This window comes from Drosophila persimilis, unplaced genomic scaffold (genome assembly GCF_003286085.1).
Source record: "Drosophila persimilis strain 14011-0111.01,24,50 unplaced genomic scaffold, DperRS2 tig00000000-arrow-pilon, whole genome shotgun sequence".
Lineage (NCBI taxonomy): Eukaryota > Metazoa > Arthropoda > Insecta > Diptera > Drosophilidae > Drosophila > Drosophila persimilis.
In genome coordinates this window covers 10,571,507-10,590,761 of record NW_020825288.1, presented here as the reverse complement: position 1 = coordinate 10,590,761, position 19,255 = coordinate 10,571,507, and the positions used below count along the sequence as shown (strand labels likewise).

Genomic DNA, 19,255 nt, shown 5'->3' with positions numbered 1-19,255 from the left:
ATTTTGTCGGCGCGTTGTAGAGCTGGTAATCCATCGATACTATCGGTTTTTTTATAGCAATTGTGCAACACTGCTCAATTATTTGTACGCCAGGGTGAGCAACGTTCAAAGGAAAATAGAAAAAACTATTTTTATATTTTATTTTATTTCTTTTAAACAAATTTGTACAATTAACTAAACTAGTCATCTTAATTATAGCTAACTGTTCTGTCGATGGAAGCAGCTTCTAAAATAGCTTTCAAAATCTTATCCTTAGCAAACTCGGACGCATCAATACTTAATTGACGCAGTCGATCGGCCACAAAGTCTCCAAAAATCTGTGAAGTATCCTTTTGGTTATTTATTGCGTTGGCCACAGCCTTGTTGATCATATCCTCATCAATTAAAGCATCTGTAGTGGCTACCGCTTCGATGTCTTCTTCAGGGTTATGCTCCTCTGGTCCCGTCAGCGGACAAGTGGAAAACATCACCTGTTCCGGCTCATAAAGGGCCAGATTTTGAAGTATCTGCTCGTAGTCAATAGGCTGTGATTTTTCCTCCTTTACAACTTTGCGGATTTTTTCGCGTTTCACAGCTGGGCATTTCGATTTAACTTTTGTTGGCTGTACAACGTTGATGTTGTTGTGGCAAATTGAAATCTCGATTGCATCTTCACTGTCGGTCTAGATGTGAATATTGTATATTAATGTAGGTGCGATTTCGACGACGTAGACCCAATGCTCACCATAAGATTTGACTTGGTTTCCACAACGGCTTCCGAGTCCCTTTTCCTATGCTTCATGGTTCGTGCATGGGCGCGTAAGTCGCATATTTTGGTATTCACGCCACACTTGCAGAATCGACAATGCGCCCGATACGAGTCTTCCGGATCACGGCGCAACCATGGCCGGAATTCGGGCATTTGCAGCCAAGCGTCGCGCAGCTTCTGCTTGTATATTTTCATTGTTTTCGGCAAAAGAAACGAAACACCAGCACAGCAGCAAAAACAACTAAAACCATGCAACAAATTAATACAATAGGGATGACAATAACAACATCTTCAGTGACTGCGGAACTATCGTTTGAATATATCTATATACGTTCGATAGGCCTCATGGTTATATTTTGATATATCCACATCCCCAACTAGCACAACACGTGAAACGAAGAGTATCAAAATGAAAACGCCAAGACAAACCGAAACTGTGCAAGGTGAATTAAAACCGTTGAAAAAACAACCTGTTGTTTCCCAGGAGAGCAAGTTAATCAAAAAGAAAGGAAAAAAACCAAAGCAACTGAAGACAGAGAAGGCCGCGGTGAATAAGGCCGTGGACAATGAGAGTCCCAAGAAGTTGACAGTAGCAGATTTGGCCAAAATCGAGAAAAAGCGGGCCAAAAAGGAAGGCCAGAAGCTAAGAAAACAGCAGCAGAAGTTATTAAAAGCTTCCGCAGGGCCAACAGAGACGGAGGTCAAGAAAGAAATCAATTCTGTGGAAAAAGAGTCTGAAGAAGAAACTGAGAAATTGACCACCAATACAGTCGTTAAACAAGAGACTAAACAGCAAAAAAAGGCCAGCAAGAAATCCAAGGCCAACAATAAGGATGAAGGTAATTCGAATTCAATATAAATTTCAGTATCTTTTTACCAGAGTCCTTTCCTTGATCACAAACAGGTGCTGCCAAATGGGAGCGGGATCCTGCCCAAGAAGCTGCTACCGTTTTTGTTGGCAATCTTCCCATCAACACAAAACGCGTCCAGTTGGTGCGTCTTCTAAAGCCTTATGGCAACGTCAAGTCCATACGCCTTCGCACAGCTGGTGGCAAACAATTGTTCAAGCACAAGCAGCGTAAGGGGGCGGGCTCCCTCAACGCCTACGTAGTGCTCGATAGCGCCGAGATTGCTGAAAGGGCGCTGGCATTGAATGGCACAGAATTCAAGGAGAATCACTTGCGTGTAACCCCAGCCGCAAAGTCGGAAAGTGGAGATGATAAAGGGCCCAAAGATGCCGATGCCAAGCGCACCATCTTTGTCGGTAGCCTGAAATATTGTAAGCGATTTATAAATCCTTGATTTCGTTTATATTACATTAAAGTTTCTTGTTTCAGCGGCCACGGAAGAAAAGCTTCGTGAAATATTCTCCAGCTGTGGCGAAATCGAATATATCCGCTGCTTACAGGAAGGCGAAAAGGGCTGCAAGGGCGTGGCATATGTGTGCTTTAAGACGCCCGACGCCGTGGGCCTGGCCCTGGAACTCAACCAGACACTGCTCGACGATAGACCCATAAACGTGGAACGCTATTTAGTCAAGAAGTTGGGCGCCAAACGGGTGCGCGACGCTGCTGCTGCGAAATCAGGTCCACCATTGAAATCAAAGACCAAACAGAACTCGGTGGGTGCCAAGAAGCGTCTGGATAAAAAGCAATACAAGCAGAACGGCAAGCCAACAGCAGCGCTGGGCGACAAGACTGCGGCTGGCAGCAAAAAGAAATCAGAGTATCGGGGCGTCAAAGTTGATGGTATCAAAAAGGCCAAGAAACCAAAGAAGAAGAGCAACGACCAACTACATGCGATGGCCAAGAAGATTGCACCAAAGCCGAAAACTTAATGTAAAACTAGCCTAAGTCTTTAGTTTTAAATTAGTGACAATCTAATTGAAAGGGTTGTACCTTTTCCATTTTTAATTTGACTCAATTACGAAAAAACAAAACCACCGGAACAATCCCTAAAATATTGTACAATTTCTTACAAGACTTTTTTACGTTACGCGGAATATAAAATGACAATTAAATATTGTTCAAACTAATAACTTTTTTCTTCGCTTTTTATTACTATACGAGTACGTATAGTCCAGTTGGTTAAAATGGATGGAATAATGAAGAAAGGATTTTATCTTCATATTTTGGAAATCAATTTTTAAAATCTTATAGAATGTGGTCTACCCCATACCCGAGATCACTTTCTAGCAAGACGGTAACCCGAAGCGCACGGCTAAATTCGTGAAAAATCGTCCCAATAATTCGAGTTTTCATTTAATCCAGTGGTCGGCTCAATAGCCCAGATCTTAATCCCATTGAACATCGATGGGCTCTTCTTAAAAAACATTGGAAAGTACGAGTCTGCACCAAAGGGATTGGAGTGGCGCATGATACCATGCAAGAACATACCATAATTTGTCGAGAGTATGCTAAAACTTTTTCGGAATATGATAAAAGCTAAGGCCCTTTGGAAACAATATTTAAAAAAAAAAATATTTAAGTAAAAAATTTGACATGTGCAAAAGTGGATACATGGACGTTTTTTTTTTAACCTTAAATCTCTAAAGAAATGAATCTATTCGAATTGAAATTATTGTTTTTTTTTCTTTCCCACTAAATTAAAGAATGGGAGGCGATTTTTTGTCTCTTGTCTCGTCGATTGATTAGACGATACTGTGTTCAAAAGACGGTTACTTACCTACGCCGGTTTTTTTAGGAATATGTAAAAGGCAGTCCTCGCATAATAGTTTGCGTCAATTTTGGCCAAATAATCAAACCAATATATACATACATTTTATTTAAATATTAGAAAAAAAGGTTCTTAAATAAATATATTTGATATACAGTTAGACTATTTTTCCATATAAATATAATTAAAAATGAAAAGGTCAGCATGGAATTTACCTTTCCCAATAGCCGACCAAATTTATTATTTACAGCAGAATGGCTGCTATTTATGTACATAGAACAGCTATGACAGCTATATTAGCATATCAGTATTCACATAACTGATTGGCATCTAAGGCAATAAAAGGGAGGGCTAAGAATCCGAATATATTATGCACCGTTTGCTCTTTCCTACGGAAGCCAGTTCATTGTGGTTGGGGCTCCAGCTAACCGCATTTACCGCTGTGCTGTGGAATAAACCGATACCGAAACTATTTTTAGTTAGAATTAAGCAAAAATCAAAGATATATAACTCAATGGAAAATGTTTCGAATTTCATTTTAACAAAATTTAAATATTAAAGAAATTCCGAATTTTTGTATATCTGGTTGGTTGTCTGTTAAATCTAATCAAAACATATACAATAATGTTTGTAGTTACATATATGTACATATACATACTATTTGTACGAGAATGTACATACATATATATGTTAATTAAAATTATTATCAATTTTCTTTGAGACATATATCTAAAAATTCGAATCTTTTAACGAAACATATACGAACCTATGCCCTTTCAGAGTAGTTTCTAAAAAGCCATTAACATTCCAAATATATATTGCACCATCCGCCGATCCGCAGGCAATTTTTAGGCCATTCGAGTTAAAGGAAGCCCGAGCAAAATCACAGCTGATTTTAAAGTGTTCGTTTCTGCCGAAAGATGCAACACGACAAAATATTATTTTTTGGTTTTCATTTGTTCAGAGTCTACGAACTAGGAACTTACGTGAAAGTGGATATAACTTGGTTCTTGCGTAGGTCTAATAACTTTATTGTATCGTCTCTCACTGAACATATGAGGTAATTGCAATCTGTAGAATACGATTGTAATGTATTTTTTTGGGATATTGGTTTATTGTTTTAATGACTACTCACCCTTTGATAAGTCTAGGGACGTGATTTTGGCCGGCATTAAGACATCATCAGCCTGTTTTTCAGTACGTATATCCCAGAAACGGATTTTCTTATCGTAGTGCCCACTAATAATCGTTGAACCGAGGCTGTCTGTTGTGACGAGATCATTGCAGCTTGATCCAGCGAATTTGGTCTCTATACAAGCAATGCTCCGCAAATCCCAAATCTTCAAGGTACGATCATGACTTCCGGTTACCACTTTAATGGGCTCCTGGACATATTTGGCGGCCATTACTTTGCCACTATGACCCGTCAACGTGTGCTTTCAGAGTAAGTAAAAGAACAAGACAGACAGTTAGACGATTAACAAATGAAACAAAATATTATACAGAGCACCACAGAAAGACAGCGTCTGAAATAGTCTTCGGCCTCTCGATGGGGTGACAAAGTCTCTAGGGTAAGATCTCCAACAATTCTCTTATTCTTGCTGTCATTACCATAGACAGGCTGAACAGAGCATTCAATCATAACATCAATTTCAACGTTAATATTGATAAAAATGTCGCAGATGCTTTTCAATTTAATCTTTCAAAGACTTATATTTAAACCAATCATTTCTATGCAGGTACATAATATATGCTGTAATGATTGAATCTTAGTGGTTCCTACTACTTATACAATAGGTTCTACTGTACTACTGCGTGCAGCATTAGGTTCTGTGCAAAATTCCGGCCAGAGGGACTTAATGCAAATATTTAATAACAAATGGCAACATACATGTGTATACATTCTTGAGTCTAGAATCAAATGCTTTGACTCACCCTTAACCGATTATCCATCACCGTCCACACTCTAGCGCCGTAATCGTTTGAAGTTCCCAATATATACGCGCCGGTGGAATCAAAGTCGACAGAGTTGATGCCAGCGCTGCTCCCGCTCAAAACTGCACGTGGCTCTGTTGAATCTGTAATACATAATTTTATTTTACTTTAAAACAAGCAAATTTTAACAATATATTTTGATATCTTAGAGCCAGAGTCCTTTCATGAATGGCTAAAAATACGTTCGCATATGTAAACATACGCAAAAAATTAACAATATTTAAATGTATATTAAGGATTAAGTATAATTTCAGCTCAGTTTGGAGTATATGTAGATTTCAGAATCAATATCAATTTTATTATCTGGGAGCACAGACAACCATAGTACATAGTCGTATGTTATCTAAGTTATCTACAAATAAAGGAAGGGGTGACCGACCACGAGGAAACTGGTAGGGTAGGGTATGCACATCCATTATATCTACAATATGTACGTTTACTACTTACTTTTGCCAATATCCCACAGCTTGACTTTTCGATCAGCGCCGCCTGTAGCTACCATGCGCTCCACGGGACTCCAACGTACTGCATGCGACTCGTTCTCATGTGCCTCGAACTTCATAAGTATCTTTGTTGGATTTGCTTGGCCTAAATAGCCTGACGCTTTAAGAGCGTCTAGCGATGGTCTAAGTTCGCCCGCTGTAAAACGAGCGTTAAAATATTCAGTATCATCAATACCTATGGCTTCCATGGCGCCATTTATAGTCGCCTCGTCAAAGTCGTCGTCGGTTATCATGCCACCACCAACAAATTGGGCAGGACTTGTGGAGTTACGGTTACCAGACGTAGGTGCACTATTGCTTGGTTCACGAACAGCGTCTTCGAGGTCACGTTTGAGTTTAGCCGAACGTTTCCTGAAAATTGACGGCAGTCTTTTTCTAGATATTTTTAAAAACGGTTATACATTTATACATATTGAACCAAACAAATTTAAGAGCAAATCAGAATGAATGATGCTATTGAAAATGTTCATCTAAATGGTTTGCTCTTCTCAGCGAATCAGCAATTAAAAACGTAACGACAAGTTACTAAAAATATATGATCCGATTGTCCCGTAAACATACAAGCAACAGATAAGCTGGACGAACAAACATATGGTCTGGTGGCTGTACATACTTATCGTAACCCGTCAATGTATGTATTGATTCCAGCAATAACGGATAATCGTTATGGTGAATTTATGGTGAAAGTGATAATAGTTAATGACTCGAATTCAATGTTAAAATGCATACCTTATAATGCTTTCATTTTCCTCATTCAGTTTGTCGGCATCCTTTGACTTATGACGCATTAGACGTTCCACTAAGCAACGATTTTCATCCTGTGAATTAATCCGAAAACGATTGAAACTAGATTATTCTTAGATTCGAGACAGCTGCTGACTACTGCAGCTAATTATGAAAATATTTGTGCTCGCCCGAGGACGGTTTTGCCTGATAAGCCCTCAAATGATACTGAGGAATAATAAAGGCACTACTATCCATACTATTTATACATATGTGTATTTTTTGGAATATGGGTATACCATATACCTTATTGAGGCTTCAATTAATTATCTATATAAAATTAACCGATAATTATTATTATGCATTTGTTTTATTTTTTATTCCAAATGCCAGAGCCCGGCATGAGCTCCCAACCAAATCGATTCGATGGGATTCGATATTCGCTTCGTTTGAAGCAGTTCTCTTTATTTTTGCTAAATTGGGTCTGCAAATTTCAGTGTTTTTTCTCGCTCACTTTCCAATTAATTTTCTGCTAGATAGACCAAGTCCAATAAAACAATTTGCTAGTCACATAAAATTTAAATTCTCGGTATCCTTAGATAACTCTTAGTTTATAATTTGTGGTTTAGTATTTTAGATGTGGAAGTCAACTAACACTATGCTTTAGTGATCGTGTTCATTTCAAAACACAATACAATAAAAACTTACTTGTATGCCTCGCATTTTGTCCTCAAGTGAGCTAAACGCCAACTGAAGCGCTGTATGCTCATCTAGCAGAGTATTGTTCAGTTTCTTGAGTTCTTCTAAACTCGAATGAAGCAAATGGACCTCTGCCCGTAATCGATTGTTGTTCGTTTGCTCCTCAGCAAGGCTGGAAAAGTTAAACGATCATTAAATTATGCAATAGTAGTTGATATATATGTATATATAATGATACCTGTGTTCCTTTTCGGACATTGTTAATCGTTGTTGCTCCACTTTCATATTTAGGTCAACTATCAACTGAGAGTTTTCCCCCTTCCTTTTGTGAAGTTCTATGAGCTCTTCTTGTTGACTTAGCAGTTTCTTTTCTAGAGTAGCTACGGCCGCCCCTTGGACGCCGGTGCCACTGCCACCTGTTGACACAGCACTACGTAGCTGTTCATTTTCAACGGATAACTTCAGATTATCCGATTTTAGTTGTGCGACATGGTCAATAAGTCGGTTGTCTGAAATGTTAAGATGTTATCAAATATCCATTCATATATATGTACATGTGTGTGGAGTCGAAGAGCCTCAGTGTTCGGCACCAGCCGCTCTGCTCCGTGCCTTACTTTGTTCAATTATTTCCTTGAAATTTTCACATTCCTTACGATTGCGTTCCCGCAAGCATTTAACAATATGGGCTCGCCACACATGTTCCTCTGTAGACATCTTTAAATTGGAATTCGCTTTCTGCTGGTTATGTTCTTTGTTGTGGTGTTGGCGTGATTGCAGAGTAGTTTCTGACAGCTTGTCTGGCTGACCTGCTTGCATCGCATCCACGATTCGATCTCTGCTATAAATGACTACCGTGAAAACACATTATTATATTTAATTTACAATTTATTTCAGGTGATTTTTAACAACAAATAGAACAATTAGAGATGTGAAATGTATACCGATGTACATATCGGTTTATTGGCCAACTATTAATATAAATATTTTTGTGCGATATACATCAAGAGCAGCACTGAGCTATCCGTTAGGGAATAGAGTTTTTCACAAGAACAGCTGTTGAAGCAGAAATATTTAAGAAATTCATAGTTAGTTTGTCGGTAAATTGGAGTTTTACAAATCAAATCAAGGTGAGTGTAGATCGAATTTGCCTGTAATGGATAGCCGGAACAGTACCCGCACTCATTTGCAGCATGAACATATGCAAAAATTTCAAGTTCCTACGTCTGACTGGATGTTGCATGCGTAACTTTGCCGACATCCGGCCTGAGCAGAAGCCAACTTACACACTGGAAAAATTGGCCCACCGTGAGCTGATTCGCGTCCATGGGCCCGAGGTGCTCCCGTTTTTGCAAGGCCTGGTCACCAACGATGTGTCCCACCTACAGCGACCGGATGGCCCGTCGTCCATATACGCCATGTTCCTGAACAAAGGGGGTCGTGTTCTATACGACACGATCGTATATCGTACAGAAAGCCCGGATACGTATCTTCTGGAGTGCGACCGAGAAGCTTCAGAAGAGTTCCGACGCCATTTGCGCACCTTTCGCGTCCGCAGGAAGATCGACGTGGATTCGATAGATGATGAGTACGTGCCCTGGGTCCTCTTCAATACCGAGAAATGTGGCGAGCAAGTGGGCGAAAAGTTGCAACGTAACAAAGAATGGGAATTGTTTATCTCATCCGATCCCAGACTTCCAACGCTGGGCACTCGCATTTTAGCTCCCACAGACTTCAATGGCTTATTGCGCGCTAAGGAGATGATTGTGACGCCCCCATCATCAGAGAGAAACTATCAACTGCTGCGCTACAAGCAGGGTGTGGGCGAGGGCAGTGAGGAGCTGCCGCCTGGCAAGTGTTTTCCTCTGGAGGCAAACGCAGACTTTCTCAACGGCGTCAGTTTCAACAAGGGATGCTATGTGGGCCAGGAGCTCACCGCCCGCATTCATCACTCGGGTGTGATTCGTAAACGCTATATGCCCATACGTCTGACGGCTCCATTGGGGGCCAATCAGACGGTCCAGTCTATAGCTGGGGCCAATCTTGGCCGCGTCTTTGGACATGCACATAACCACGGCGTCGCCCTGCTGCGCATTGAGCAGGTGCTCAACGGTCACCAGGAGCTGGTGGTCGATGGCGAGCGCTGCTTTGCCGAACGTCCCGATTGGTGGCCCAGTGACTTGCCAAGCAAGCGTCGCCAGGCCTTCACAGATTGACCAATACACGCTGAATGCGTTTAATTGTTTTTAGACTTAAGTGTTATTTATTCTAGTAAAGATCATGCTCCTTCCTTACTGTCAAAGCTTCCCAGTTTCTTTGTCTACGTTCGTTCTCTTGCAGGGTCAGAATATAATGGAGGCCGACCAGCCCAGCACCAGCAGCGTCAGCCTCAGCATAGACAATGATCTAGCCGATGAGGATCTCGTATTGAATGATGAGTCTGCTGAAATAGCCCGACTGCAGCTGCCCGAAGAGGATCAGCCACAAGATAAGCTCGAACCGCTGGAGGAGGACGAGCGCATTGCCAAGATCGACTTCCGCTGCTCTGCCTGCGACATGCACGAGCTCGTACACTACTTTGGACGCCAGCCGCCCTTTGCGCTTGGCATTAAATACCTCGAGGACACCTACGTAATGCGCGATCCCTTCCAGCCGCCACCGCCTCGCTGGCAGTCCAAGCCCGAGTACTACATTGCGATGGGCTCCAAATGCAGCAGCTGCTCGAAGGTGGTGTGCAAAGATGGTGCCTGTAGCTTCTACTACACAAGGACCGTTTGTCTGCCCTGTGGAAAGGCCGAGCTCAAGGATTGGCCCGTGGAGGCACAGGCCCGTTTACGGAAACAGCTGGAGGACAAGGATAAGTAGCCGCAGGTCTCAGGACACTATTGGGAATTGGAAATTTGCATTTATTTATCCGATCTGTGGCCTAAAAGATAACATTTGTGAAGTGTGGGGTAGGTTAATAAGGTCTAATGTTTGTGCTACAAACTTGAATGGGTGATTAAAAAATAAACAAACAGTGGAATAGCCAGAAGAGTTAGCCTAAGCAACTGCATCATTTTATGGGATCCGTTCACTTGTTGGCCAGGATCTCGAATTTCATGCCATGCTCGTGCTTCTCCAGTTCACTAATGAGACTAGTCTTGGAGAAAGCGGCAGCCGGGGCCAAGACACCGCCGTTATTGGGCATCTTGTCGCTTTCCCGTAGGATGGTTAAAGCGGTCGAAAGCAGCGCCACACATGTCGCTCCATAGCCCGGATTCATGCCAGAGACGCGCACCATCAATGTCTTAGTGGGCGGTACGGTATACTGGTCCGTGCTCTCGGCCAGACGATCAGCCTGGGGCCAGCCAATTGCCTTGAAGGTCATCTTAAAGTAGGTGCGCTCCATGGACTCCTCGCTGGGACCCTCGCGAGAGGCCAGGCCTCCCGAGAAGATGCCCGGATACTTGAGCAGCAAATTGCGTCCAATTTGGAATTTCGACATCAATCCAAAAATGCTGGCAAACAGAACAACGGCGGCGGCAGCTATCCAAGAGGGAAATCCCACATAAGCGTGCATCTGTACGGGTCGCTTCTTGTCCTGGTCGTAGAGGAAACGCTGCGAGCGCATCACCACCGACCGATCGGAGCCGGGGAAAGGCAGACATACCTTATCAACTTCTGTGGAGCGGAAGATCAACGGACGATGCTTCAGCAGCGGATAGAACTTGGGCAAGCGCTGGGGGAACAGCTTCTGCCGTATGCCACGCAGCTCGTCCGAATGTGCCAGCCCATAGACGGCACTCTCCCAGGTTCCATAGTTGAGACCAGCACGGGCGCCGGGACCGGTGCCCTCCTTGACGCCACTTTCCAAAAATGTTTCCACCGAATTGACCACGCCGTCGAAGTTCTTCTCCACAAAGACGACGCCCATGTCAGCTGGTATCGAGTCAAAGCCGCAGGCACTGACCACATACACTCCACGTTCCTTGGCGCGCTTATCGTACTTCAGCTGCATCGTTTCCATGTACTGCGGTTCCCCGCTCACGTCCACGTGATGCGTACCTGCTTCGATGCAGGCGTTGACCACCTTCTCGCCATGGAATCGATAAGGACCCGCTGTGTTAACGACAATGCGACACCGCTTGGCCATTTCCAGCAGAGAGGTCTCGTCGTTGATATCTGCTATGAAGATGGGCGTCTGCGACAGATCTTTCTTGCTCTTGGCCCCCATTTGTTTCAGCACAGACTCCAGCTTCTCCCGGTTCCGTCCGGCGATGCCCCATCGCAGGCCGTTAAGCACGGTGACGGCTTCGAAAACCGTATACTTCCCAGTGAAGCCGCTGGCGCCGAAAATTATGACATCCAATCGATCCGTTGCCATTTCACTAGCTTTGACGTTTAGAAAATATGATTTATATTAGTTGGAACAAATCGTTATCTGATTGTCGTTGACGCCTGCTGCTTCTGCTGTCTGCGATTAAAAATATTCGGCATTATATTATGTACTATATAGATTTTGCCGCGCTAACCTTTACCACTGACTATTAATTCAGTCACTCTGATGATCTATTTATAGTATATCTGGTGTGCACATATCCATCGGTCAAGGGTCGGGCGATTAAAAGCAGCAAATCGAAGTCCAAGTGTTTTCCAATCGCCAGTTGTTCATGAGCGAAAGCATGAAAACGAACCAGTAAAGCGCATTGAATGGCCTCAATGTGTGGGAGGTTACACACATGTATGTATTGCCGTCACAAACCTGTTTTCCCCTATTGATTTAACTTAATGCGCAGTAAAAGATTATAAGTAGCATATACAAATTTACAGAAGTAGGTCCAATAAGAGATAATTGATACTTTCAAGCCACAAGCAATAAAAATTCCATAGCTTTCCGTTTGTTCAATTATTTGAAATTTTTTAATTATCGCATGCACTAATTTTGGGAACTAGTTCCCAACACGTCATCCCTTTTGGTCACACTAAGCTACTTCAAAGCTGCCAACTCGTACTGAACTTTTGGCGCCCAGCCGTTGAACCATCCCCTAGTAGAGATTAAAAGAGCCATTCGGCATGTCGAGCGCCCAGGGCACGTCGAAGAGCTCATCGGTGTCGCTGCCAACCAGTATCCGACGCTTCTTGCCATCCAGTAGAGGCGTCTCGTCTCCTGGTCGAATATCAGCTCCCGGCCATGGTGGCTGGATGCTGGTTGGATCCGTCCATTGTGGCGCGGCGTATGGAGTCCGAGGCGACTCTGTCCATGTACATGTACTCGCGACGCGTCTCGAGGACCAGGGAACGCGGCTTCTCCACCCCCTTTCACAAGAGCACGCGCCAACTGCTGTCATCCAGGAGGGCGACCTCGATGAGACGAGCCACCGCATCGGACCAGTAGATGTTGCTGGTCAGTCCAGTAGATGCACCGCTCCGCCACCGACACGTTTAGGGCGTGGGCATCGCCCACATCCTTGAAGGCTATCACGTTTGATCTTCATATAAAATTAACGAAATAGGGTGTACAAAGGCCTATACACGCATCATGTCCTCAAATACCAGCAACATTGCGACTTTTTTTTGTTGAACTATTTTGTTTAAACCTTTTTTTACAATAAATACAATAAAAGCAAGGATTAAAAACTATCCAATCTTGTAGAAAATTGATTCATTAATCGTATAAAATTATGTGGGCAGCGCTGAGGGTTATATTTAATTAGTTATATTCCACGGAAGATAAAAAACGAGGAATATGTAAAAAGAACTTCAATTCGTCAGTATATTCACGGTATATTTTTAAAATGAGACCGTATATTTTGGTATATTTTTGAGGTATATCTTATCGATAAATCCGCGGTCACACTTTTTTTCAAGCGCGCTCCCTGTCAATTTCATCAATCATATAGAAATCCAACAAATGCAAGTATTTCGAATAGGTCAATCATGTATAGAATTGATTCATCAATCGTATAAAATTATGTGGGCACGGCTAAATGTTCTATATAGCTAGTAATATCCGACGGAATATCAAAAACGAGGAATATGAATACTATAACTTGAATTCGTCAGTATATTTACGGTATATTTTGAAAATTAGGTATATTTCCGAGGGTCGGACCGTATATTTTTTGTGTCAGCGTCGGCGTCGGTTGTGTTTTGAAGAATTATTTTTTGCCCGTGAAATAAATATAAATAAATAAATAAATAACAAGTCTAGTTAACTTCGGCCGTCATTGAACAAAACAAAAGGTTAGTTGTGCCATTAGTGATACTAAAAATTTGGGAAGAGGAGACCTTTGCGAGTGGTGTCCGTGCAGACAGTTTTCTTTGTTGCGGTAGGATATGAAGCTTGGTGTAGATAATTTTTTTGCGCGTATAAACCAGGTACCGGGCGGCGGCTTGCTTCTTGTGAGTGTAAAAGTTTGAGGGGAAAACGCGGAGCAAGCTGTCGCACGAGAGGTTTAGTGTTTCTATCGCCCGCACCCATAGATATGCAGGTTTCCTCAAATGCATTATTGATAATTGCGGGTGCTGCTGCAACAGCAGCCGACGCGCCGCCATTTTAAAAAACGTACCCCGTATCTGAGCCTCGGAAGATTGCCTGCCTGCTGGTACAGTGGTGGCAAAGCATTAATGGTCGCATGTTGCATGTTGGTCGTGTCGCCTGAGCACAGAATAAACCAATGGTGTTATGTTTATATTATTGATTTCTTTCAATACATTTAAAAATAGTAAATGCTATTCTGCTCCATCCAAATTATCAATTATCTACCAATGTGCAGTGACGACTATTTTGGCGCGCACTGTGAGCCGCCTTTTCTCATACACTCACACAAATAAAAAACAGTTGAGGGGACTTTTTTGTTCTGATTTGTACAGGGAGAGGAAGGGCTGGTCTGTCTTATGTTTATGTTATTTCTGCTGATCCGATCAGAGCTCGTTGAAATTAATTAACAACTCGCGTTGAAGCAAAGTTTCCACTACACACACGCATACTCGTACATACATGTGTACATGCATTTATGCTCTTGTTGTTTCTGAGTTTAATCAACTCTTTATTGCACTTGAACATACATATGTACATATATAGGGTACTGCGAAAAGTTAATGCAATCATCTAAATATCCAGAGGGCACTAGAAGGATCATATGACTTGCTCTATTTGGTGTAGATATACTCTTGCCCGCCACTGTACTCACGAACACACAAAACGAATATCAAAACAAAAAGAGTTATTTGAAAGGGAGTAAGAGGGCGAGGGCTTGGCGCATAACTGCGCTTCATTGCCCACAGCGCATACATACATGCATTTGTATGCAGATATGCACGTGTACACACACACACACACACACACACACACACAACTGATATCGCCGAGTCTATGTAGTTGTGAATTTTTCTCGCCGGCAGCATCTTGCGCTGTGCCGTTTATATCTTTTGCATTGGATTGCCGCTTTCTAAAAAGAAAACCCGAAAGTGGCGGCTGCTCAATGCAATTTCTAGTGCACCCTACCTATCATTTTCCCCCATCCCGTCCTACTGCTGCACCCTCTCCAAGTGTCATCCACCTTGAATGCAACTAGTTTCGATACCCTTTACGTGTGGTACATGCGATTTGATCCTGCTCTTAAATGTAGATATTATTGAAAGTATACTAGTTTAGGTTGAGGCGGCTGCAAGATTCTTTCAGGGTATCCAAGCTTCGGTTGTGTGTATTTCCCGATTTACAGCTCGATCTAGTATGACCGGCAATGGGGTGGTGTCAGGGAAGGGAATCGCGCATTTATTCTTCGTCTTCTTCGATATTTTACTTATTCTTCATTCCTTATGCGACCCAAAGCGTTTTTTTTTTTATTTCATCTTCTCTCTGGTTGGCAGAGGGAACAGAACAGAGGGGGACACAAACACAGGTTTGTTCTGTTGATACTGTTGCGTGTTGGCCAGTGTTTGTTTTGGTTATGTCGCATTTTGTTTCGAATGCATTTAATGGAACGGAAGCCAGTGAAGAGTATATTTGGGAGAGGGGAATAACTCAGGCAGAACCATAAAAGCGATTTATAATCAGCGCTGAGGAAAAGCAGGGAAAAATATTCGGACTCTGCAAATGTTACATATGCAGGTACATACATACATATGTATTTGCCTGTATTGGTATTCCTTTGAGGCTGGCATATGTCGCTGGATGAAGGGCAATTCCGAGTAATAATATTCTAATCTGTACCCATCATAAACGACAGCTGTCCCCGTAGGTAGTCTGATAGCTTACCGATTACCTGCGTTCCCTACTTAAAGACTGGTCAGGCTCTGTCCACAAGTAAGTTAAGCTCTAGACGTGAAACAGTCAAGACGCAACGCGAACAAGGAAAACGCTAAGCGTATCCCAGATTAGAACCAAATACAATAGCGCTAAGAAAAGTGGAAACACTTGGACCAACTGTGATACAACAGCAACTGTGGTACGTGGGGTGGGGTGGTTTCCGAGCCGGTTTTCCGAGCTGCGCGAGGAATGCGATACGACCGACGTAAACATTACTCGACTCGGCTGTCAATTGAAACTTGTTTAGTTTTCTTTTCGATTTCGCTGCACTTGAAGTGTGAGAAGACCTACTGTGAAACCTACTAATCGACTCTCCCCTTATGCTTTTTTCCTTGCAGAGATCGTGCAACACGGCCAAAGAATCCGATGCTAAGCAAAATGGCTCAACCAAACAATTCTAGTGGCGGCGGTGGAACAGGAGGAGTGTCCGCCAGTGGCTCGGGACGTCGCTTGCCGCTCTCACTAAGCGCTGGCACTGCTGTCAGCCGGTCCCAGCAGGGTTCAAGCAGTCCACAACGGAAGACAGAACCATTCGTGTCGCTCAAAAAATGCAGCGGACAGAGATCCGGACCGGCAAGCTCTGCTTCGAGTGGGTCCACCGCCAAGGAGGACGAAAAGAAGAGTATCAATGGCGTTAGCAAGTCCACCAATGGAAAGGAAAAGTCGCCGCAGAATGGCAACTCAGCCAAGGAGCAGAAGCCCAAGGAAAAGGTAGAAAAAGTAGCTGAAAGGAGGGACAACAAGGATACCCAAGAGAGCGTCACCAGCGAAAAGGAAGCCAAAAAGGCTCTTGCTAATACTGCCACTATTTCTGCTGCTCCTGCTGCTGCAGTTCCTAATTCTGCTGCAGCTCCAACGACAATTGTAAAATCAAAGACTGTCGAGGTTGACCTAACCATCGATCAGGCTGAGAATGATGTGGTTTTGGCCCCTGACCAGGTAACAGGCCCAGTGAAAGTGCAAGGGCCCACCACTCCCACCGGCGAGCGAAAATCGTTGCGCAAGGCGGCGGCCAGCCAGCCAAAAACTCCGACCAGCAAGCCAAGCTCCTCGCCGGTTCCGAAGAAACAGACAGAAACAGCAGCGACTCCTCCAGAGCCACTTGAGGAGACTCCCGCTCCTACTACACCACAGGAGGATGTTGAAATGGAGCCGCTTACTGTGGATGCCTCACCGATACGCAGTGTGACAAGTGCTGTTGACCACCTTAATGCCCAGCCGGCTGCCACATCGACACCTGGACGCCGACTATTCGGTTTCGGGGGAAGCAGCAAGCCACCGAGCACTGAGGTCAACCTGGTCGCTCAGCCATGCAGTCCGGCCCCGGCACGCACTTTCGCACAGATCAGTGGCAGGCGCAGCATACGGAACACAGCCTCGCTGACACCGTCGAAGGTCGGAAGCTATAGATGTACCACCAACGATCTGGACACATCGACCAGCACAAATTACAGCATGAATGCTACAGTGGGATCGGATATACCCAACAGTTCATCTTTCTCCTTCTCGTTCTTTGGACGCGGACGCAAGCGAGAACGGACACCGCCTCAACTGCTAGGTTCAAAGTCCATCACTGACTTGCCGCAGGATATGGAGACTTCGCCACCGAAGCGCGCCCGCTTTGATCTCTTCAGCCTGAACTTGGCCTCTCCGTTCTCTTTGCTGCGATCGCGCTTCTCGAAGACCACCATCAGCTCTCCCCAGCGATTGCGTCTGGAACAGACCCCAGCCGACGGCGATGAAAATGGGAAAGTCCAGGACGTGCAGTGCATTGCTGTCGAAATGGATCAACAACAGCTCAACATCTCTTCGGGCAGCGCTGAGGAGCAAGACCCAAAGGAGGTTACTGTGGGCCAGGAGGCAGGCCTGGAGACGCCTAAGAAGGCTGGAAGCCCAGACAAAGAAATCAACACCGAGAAGGAAATTAACGATGGCAACGCCGAATCTGATGGAGAGAATATTTCTCCGGCTTCAGAGTCTGCCGTGGAGGTATCCGTCGGCGAAAACCGTTCGCGCTGCTCAATAATGTAAACAATGATAAACTCCCCTCCCGATCCCTTTCCTTTAGCTGATAAACTTATATCCTAGCATATCCGTCACCCTTTTATGTAGTTTGTGTTTTGACAAAAATTACATGTTAAGAGTGAGCTACAAACCACCCGCTTATGGCCATAGCCAGCACGTGGTGCGGCATTGGCTATTCTCTTCTGGCCAAAGGAAGAGCTAACGAAAGCCAGGCCCATCACGTGGCCGACCTGGCGGTGATTCGTCGCTGAATGGCTGAGCCTCAATCTGAAGCTTAGGCATCCACTGACGAATCGCTTGGCACCGAGAACAAACACCACCATCTCGTGTACCCAGAAAATGTGGGTACAAAAAGAAACCAATCAATATTTAGTCTGTAGTGTGGATACAAATTCAAAGTTTTATGTTAAATGTACGTAATTTTTCCGTTAAATTAAATGCTTTCTATTCAATAAACACAAAAAAAGAAATTATTCATACATGTAAAAAACTAGATGCGTCAAAATGTAACGCGTATTTCATAAATAAAGGGCATTTTTAATAAATACATTTGCATTTGGTTTAATTTCAACAAAAAATGTGCCGTACTAAAATGACTACGTGTGCAAAAAATATTTTTTTAATTTGTCTTAAAAAGTATTTGCTTCTTTGGTTTGAGGTCAAGCTCGTGCTCTACGTAGAAAACATTTATGTATTTGCCATCATGCTTTTCATTAGAAGTTACAAGCTGATTAATTTAATTAAAACAATTCAAAAAAATTTAATTTTTCGTTAAAAATGGCACATGGTAAAGAATTTTCTGAGGAAGAACAGGGAATGAAATTTGCCGGCATGAAAACTGGTCGAATAGCTTCGCTAATTAATCGACATTGAAAACCTATTTCAAAACTTTCAATAGATCCAGACGGTTACCATCAGAAAATGTGCAAAACGGCAGTTGCGGCAGTTTGCAACTGAAGACTTGATCAGCTGCAACAAAATCAAGGCAGAACTCGGGACTAACAATCCCCAGGAAACGTGTGAACGAAAATTTGAACGGCACATATCAAAATAAAGTTGGAAAACTCCGCTTAACTAAACGCAAGTTCTGCGAGCTCGAGTTTAAAAATTTTAATTTTCAGTGATGAAACAAAAATTAAATTTAGATGGATGTCCATCATAAGTATTGCAACTCGTTACAAGCCGACTACTTATGGTGGATCGCTTATGATATGGTAGATAGTTAACTTATTTAATTTGCTCAACATTTCTATGGTGTTCAATGGACATTTCAGCAGGATAACGCGCCAATTCATGTTTCCAGGGCCTCAATGGATTACTTTGAGACCCACAATATACCGTTGATGGCAATGATGGCCGGCAATAAGTGCGGACTTAAATCCAATTGAGGATCTGTGGGGCTTCCTTGCAGCAAAAGTTTATGCCTGTAGAAGGCAGTACGATGCCGTGAAGGACTTAAAACTAGCGACAATATTCAAACTAGGGTCAATATTGAGGTATTAACTCTACAAAACTTGGTTGGGGCAGCCCCGTAGGCTGCAGAAGCTTCAGAAGTATAAGGCTAACTCCATTAACTATTAAAAAAAGTTAGTTTTC

General features: G+C 43.3%; 7 protein-coding genes across 10 annotated transcripts; 4 read left to right on the top strand and 3 right to left on the bottom strand.

The window, feature by feature from the left end:
• Positions 1-169: 169 nt before the first annotated feature.
• On the bottom strand, positions 170-971 carry LOC6588481. Its single transcript, XM_002013170.2, has 2 exons — positions 725-971; positions 170-662 (listed from the first exon to the last, which is right to left on the bottom strand). Exons 1-2 carry the CDS (start codon positions 941-943, stop codon positions 189-191), a joined length of 693 nt encoding a protein of 230 aa, XP_002013206.1. The 5' UTR covers positions 944-971; the 3' UTR covers positions 170-188.
• Positions 972-1,134: 163 nt separating this feature from the next.
• LOC6588018 (RNA-binding protein 34) lies at positions 1,135-2,756 on the top strand. Its single transcript, XM_002013169.2, has 3 exons — positions 1,135-1,587; positions 1,653-2,027; positions 2,086-2,756. The coding sequence occupies exons 1-3, from the start codon at positions 1,158-1,160 to the stop codon at positions 2,583-2,585; spliced, it is 1,305 nt and encodes a 434-aa protein (XP_002013205.1). The 5' UTR covers positions 1,135-1,157; the 3' UTR covers positions 2,586-2,756.
• Positions 2,757-3,574: 818 nt separating this feature from the next.
• On the bottom strand, positions 3,575-8,214 carry LOC6588080 (autophagy-related protein 16-1). 2 transcript variants are annotated; one of them, XM_026986740.1, is made up of 10 exons: positions 7,959-8,214; positions 7,583-7,853; positions 7,354-7,516; positions 6,652-6,740; positions 5,867-6,297; positions 5,360-5,502; positions 4,560-4,860; positions 4,411-4,495; positions 4,191-4,334; positions 3,575-3,869 (listed from the first exon to the last, which is right to left on the bottom strand). In XM_026986740.1, exons 1-10 carry the CDS (start codon positions 8,158-8,160, stop codon positions 3,776-3,778), a joined length of 1,923 nt encoding a protein of 640 aa, XP_026842541.1. In that variant the 5' UTR covers positions 8,161-8,214; the 3' UTR covers positions 3,575-3,775. The 2 variants fall into 2 exon arrangements, with proteins under 2 accessions (XP_026842541.1, XP_002013204.2); XM_002013168.2 differs by having other exon boundaries at positions 5,867-6,273.
• A 168-nt stretch (positions 8,215-8,382) lies between these two features.
• On the top strand, positions 8,383-10,217 carry LOC6588459 (cysteine-rich DPF motif domain-containing protein 1). Its single transcript, XM_002013166.2, has 2 exons — positions 8,383-8,471; positions 9,682-10,217. The coding sequence occupies exon 2, from the start codon at positions 9,694-9,696 to the stop codon at positions 10,204-10,206; it is 513 nt and encodes a 170-aa protein (XP_002013202.1). The 5' UTR covers positions 8,383-8,471; positions 9,682-9,693; the 3' UTR covers positions 10,207-10,217.
• LOC6587887 (putative transferase CAF17 homolog, mitochondrial) lies at positions 8,534-9,643 on the top strand. Its single transcript, XM_002013167.2, has one exon. It carries the CDS (start codon positions 8,535-8,537, stop codon positions 9,555-9,557), a length of 1,023 nt encoding a protein of 340 aa, XP_002013203.1. The 5' UTR covers position 8,534; the 3' UTR covers positions 9,558-9,643.
• Positions 10,218-10,226: 9 nt separating the features above from the next.
• LOC6588285 (saccharopine dehydrogenase-like oxidoreductase) lies at positions 10,227-12,003 on the bottom strand. The gene is made up of 2 exons (XM_002013165.2): positions 11,856-12,003; positions 10,227-11,797 (listed from the first exon to the last, which is right to left on the bottom strand). Exon 2 carries the CDS (start codon positions 11,705-11,707, stop codon positions 10,415-10,417), a length of 1,293 nt encoding a protein of 430 aa, XP_002013201.1. The 5' UTR covers positions 11,708-11,797; positions 11,856-12,003; the 3' UTR covers positions 10,227-10,414.
• A 1,490-nt stretch (positions 12,004-13,493) lies between these two features.
• Positions 13,494-18,206, top strand: LOC6588456 (proteoglycan 4). 3 transcript variants are annotated; one of them, XM_002013163.2, is made up of 2 exons: positions 13,494-13,566; positions 15,973-18,206. In XM_002013163.2, the coding sequence occupies exon 2, from the start codon at positions 16,001-16,003 to the stop codon at positions 17,663-17,665; it is 1,665 nt and encodes a 554-aa protein (XP_002013199.2). In that variant the 5' UTR covers positions 13,494-13,566; positions 15,973-16,000; the 3' UTR covers positions 17,666-18,206. The 3 variants fall into 3 exon arrangements, with proteins under 3 accessions (XP_002013199.2, XP_026850635.1, XP_026850636.1); XM_026994834.1 differs by lacking the exon at positions 13,494-13,566 and adding an exon at positions 15,418-15,436; XM_026994835.1 differs by lacking the exon at positions 13,494-13,566 and adding an exon at positions 15,754-15,773.
• The last annotated feature ends 1,049 nt before the right edge of the window (positions 18,207-19,255 follow it).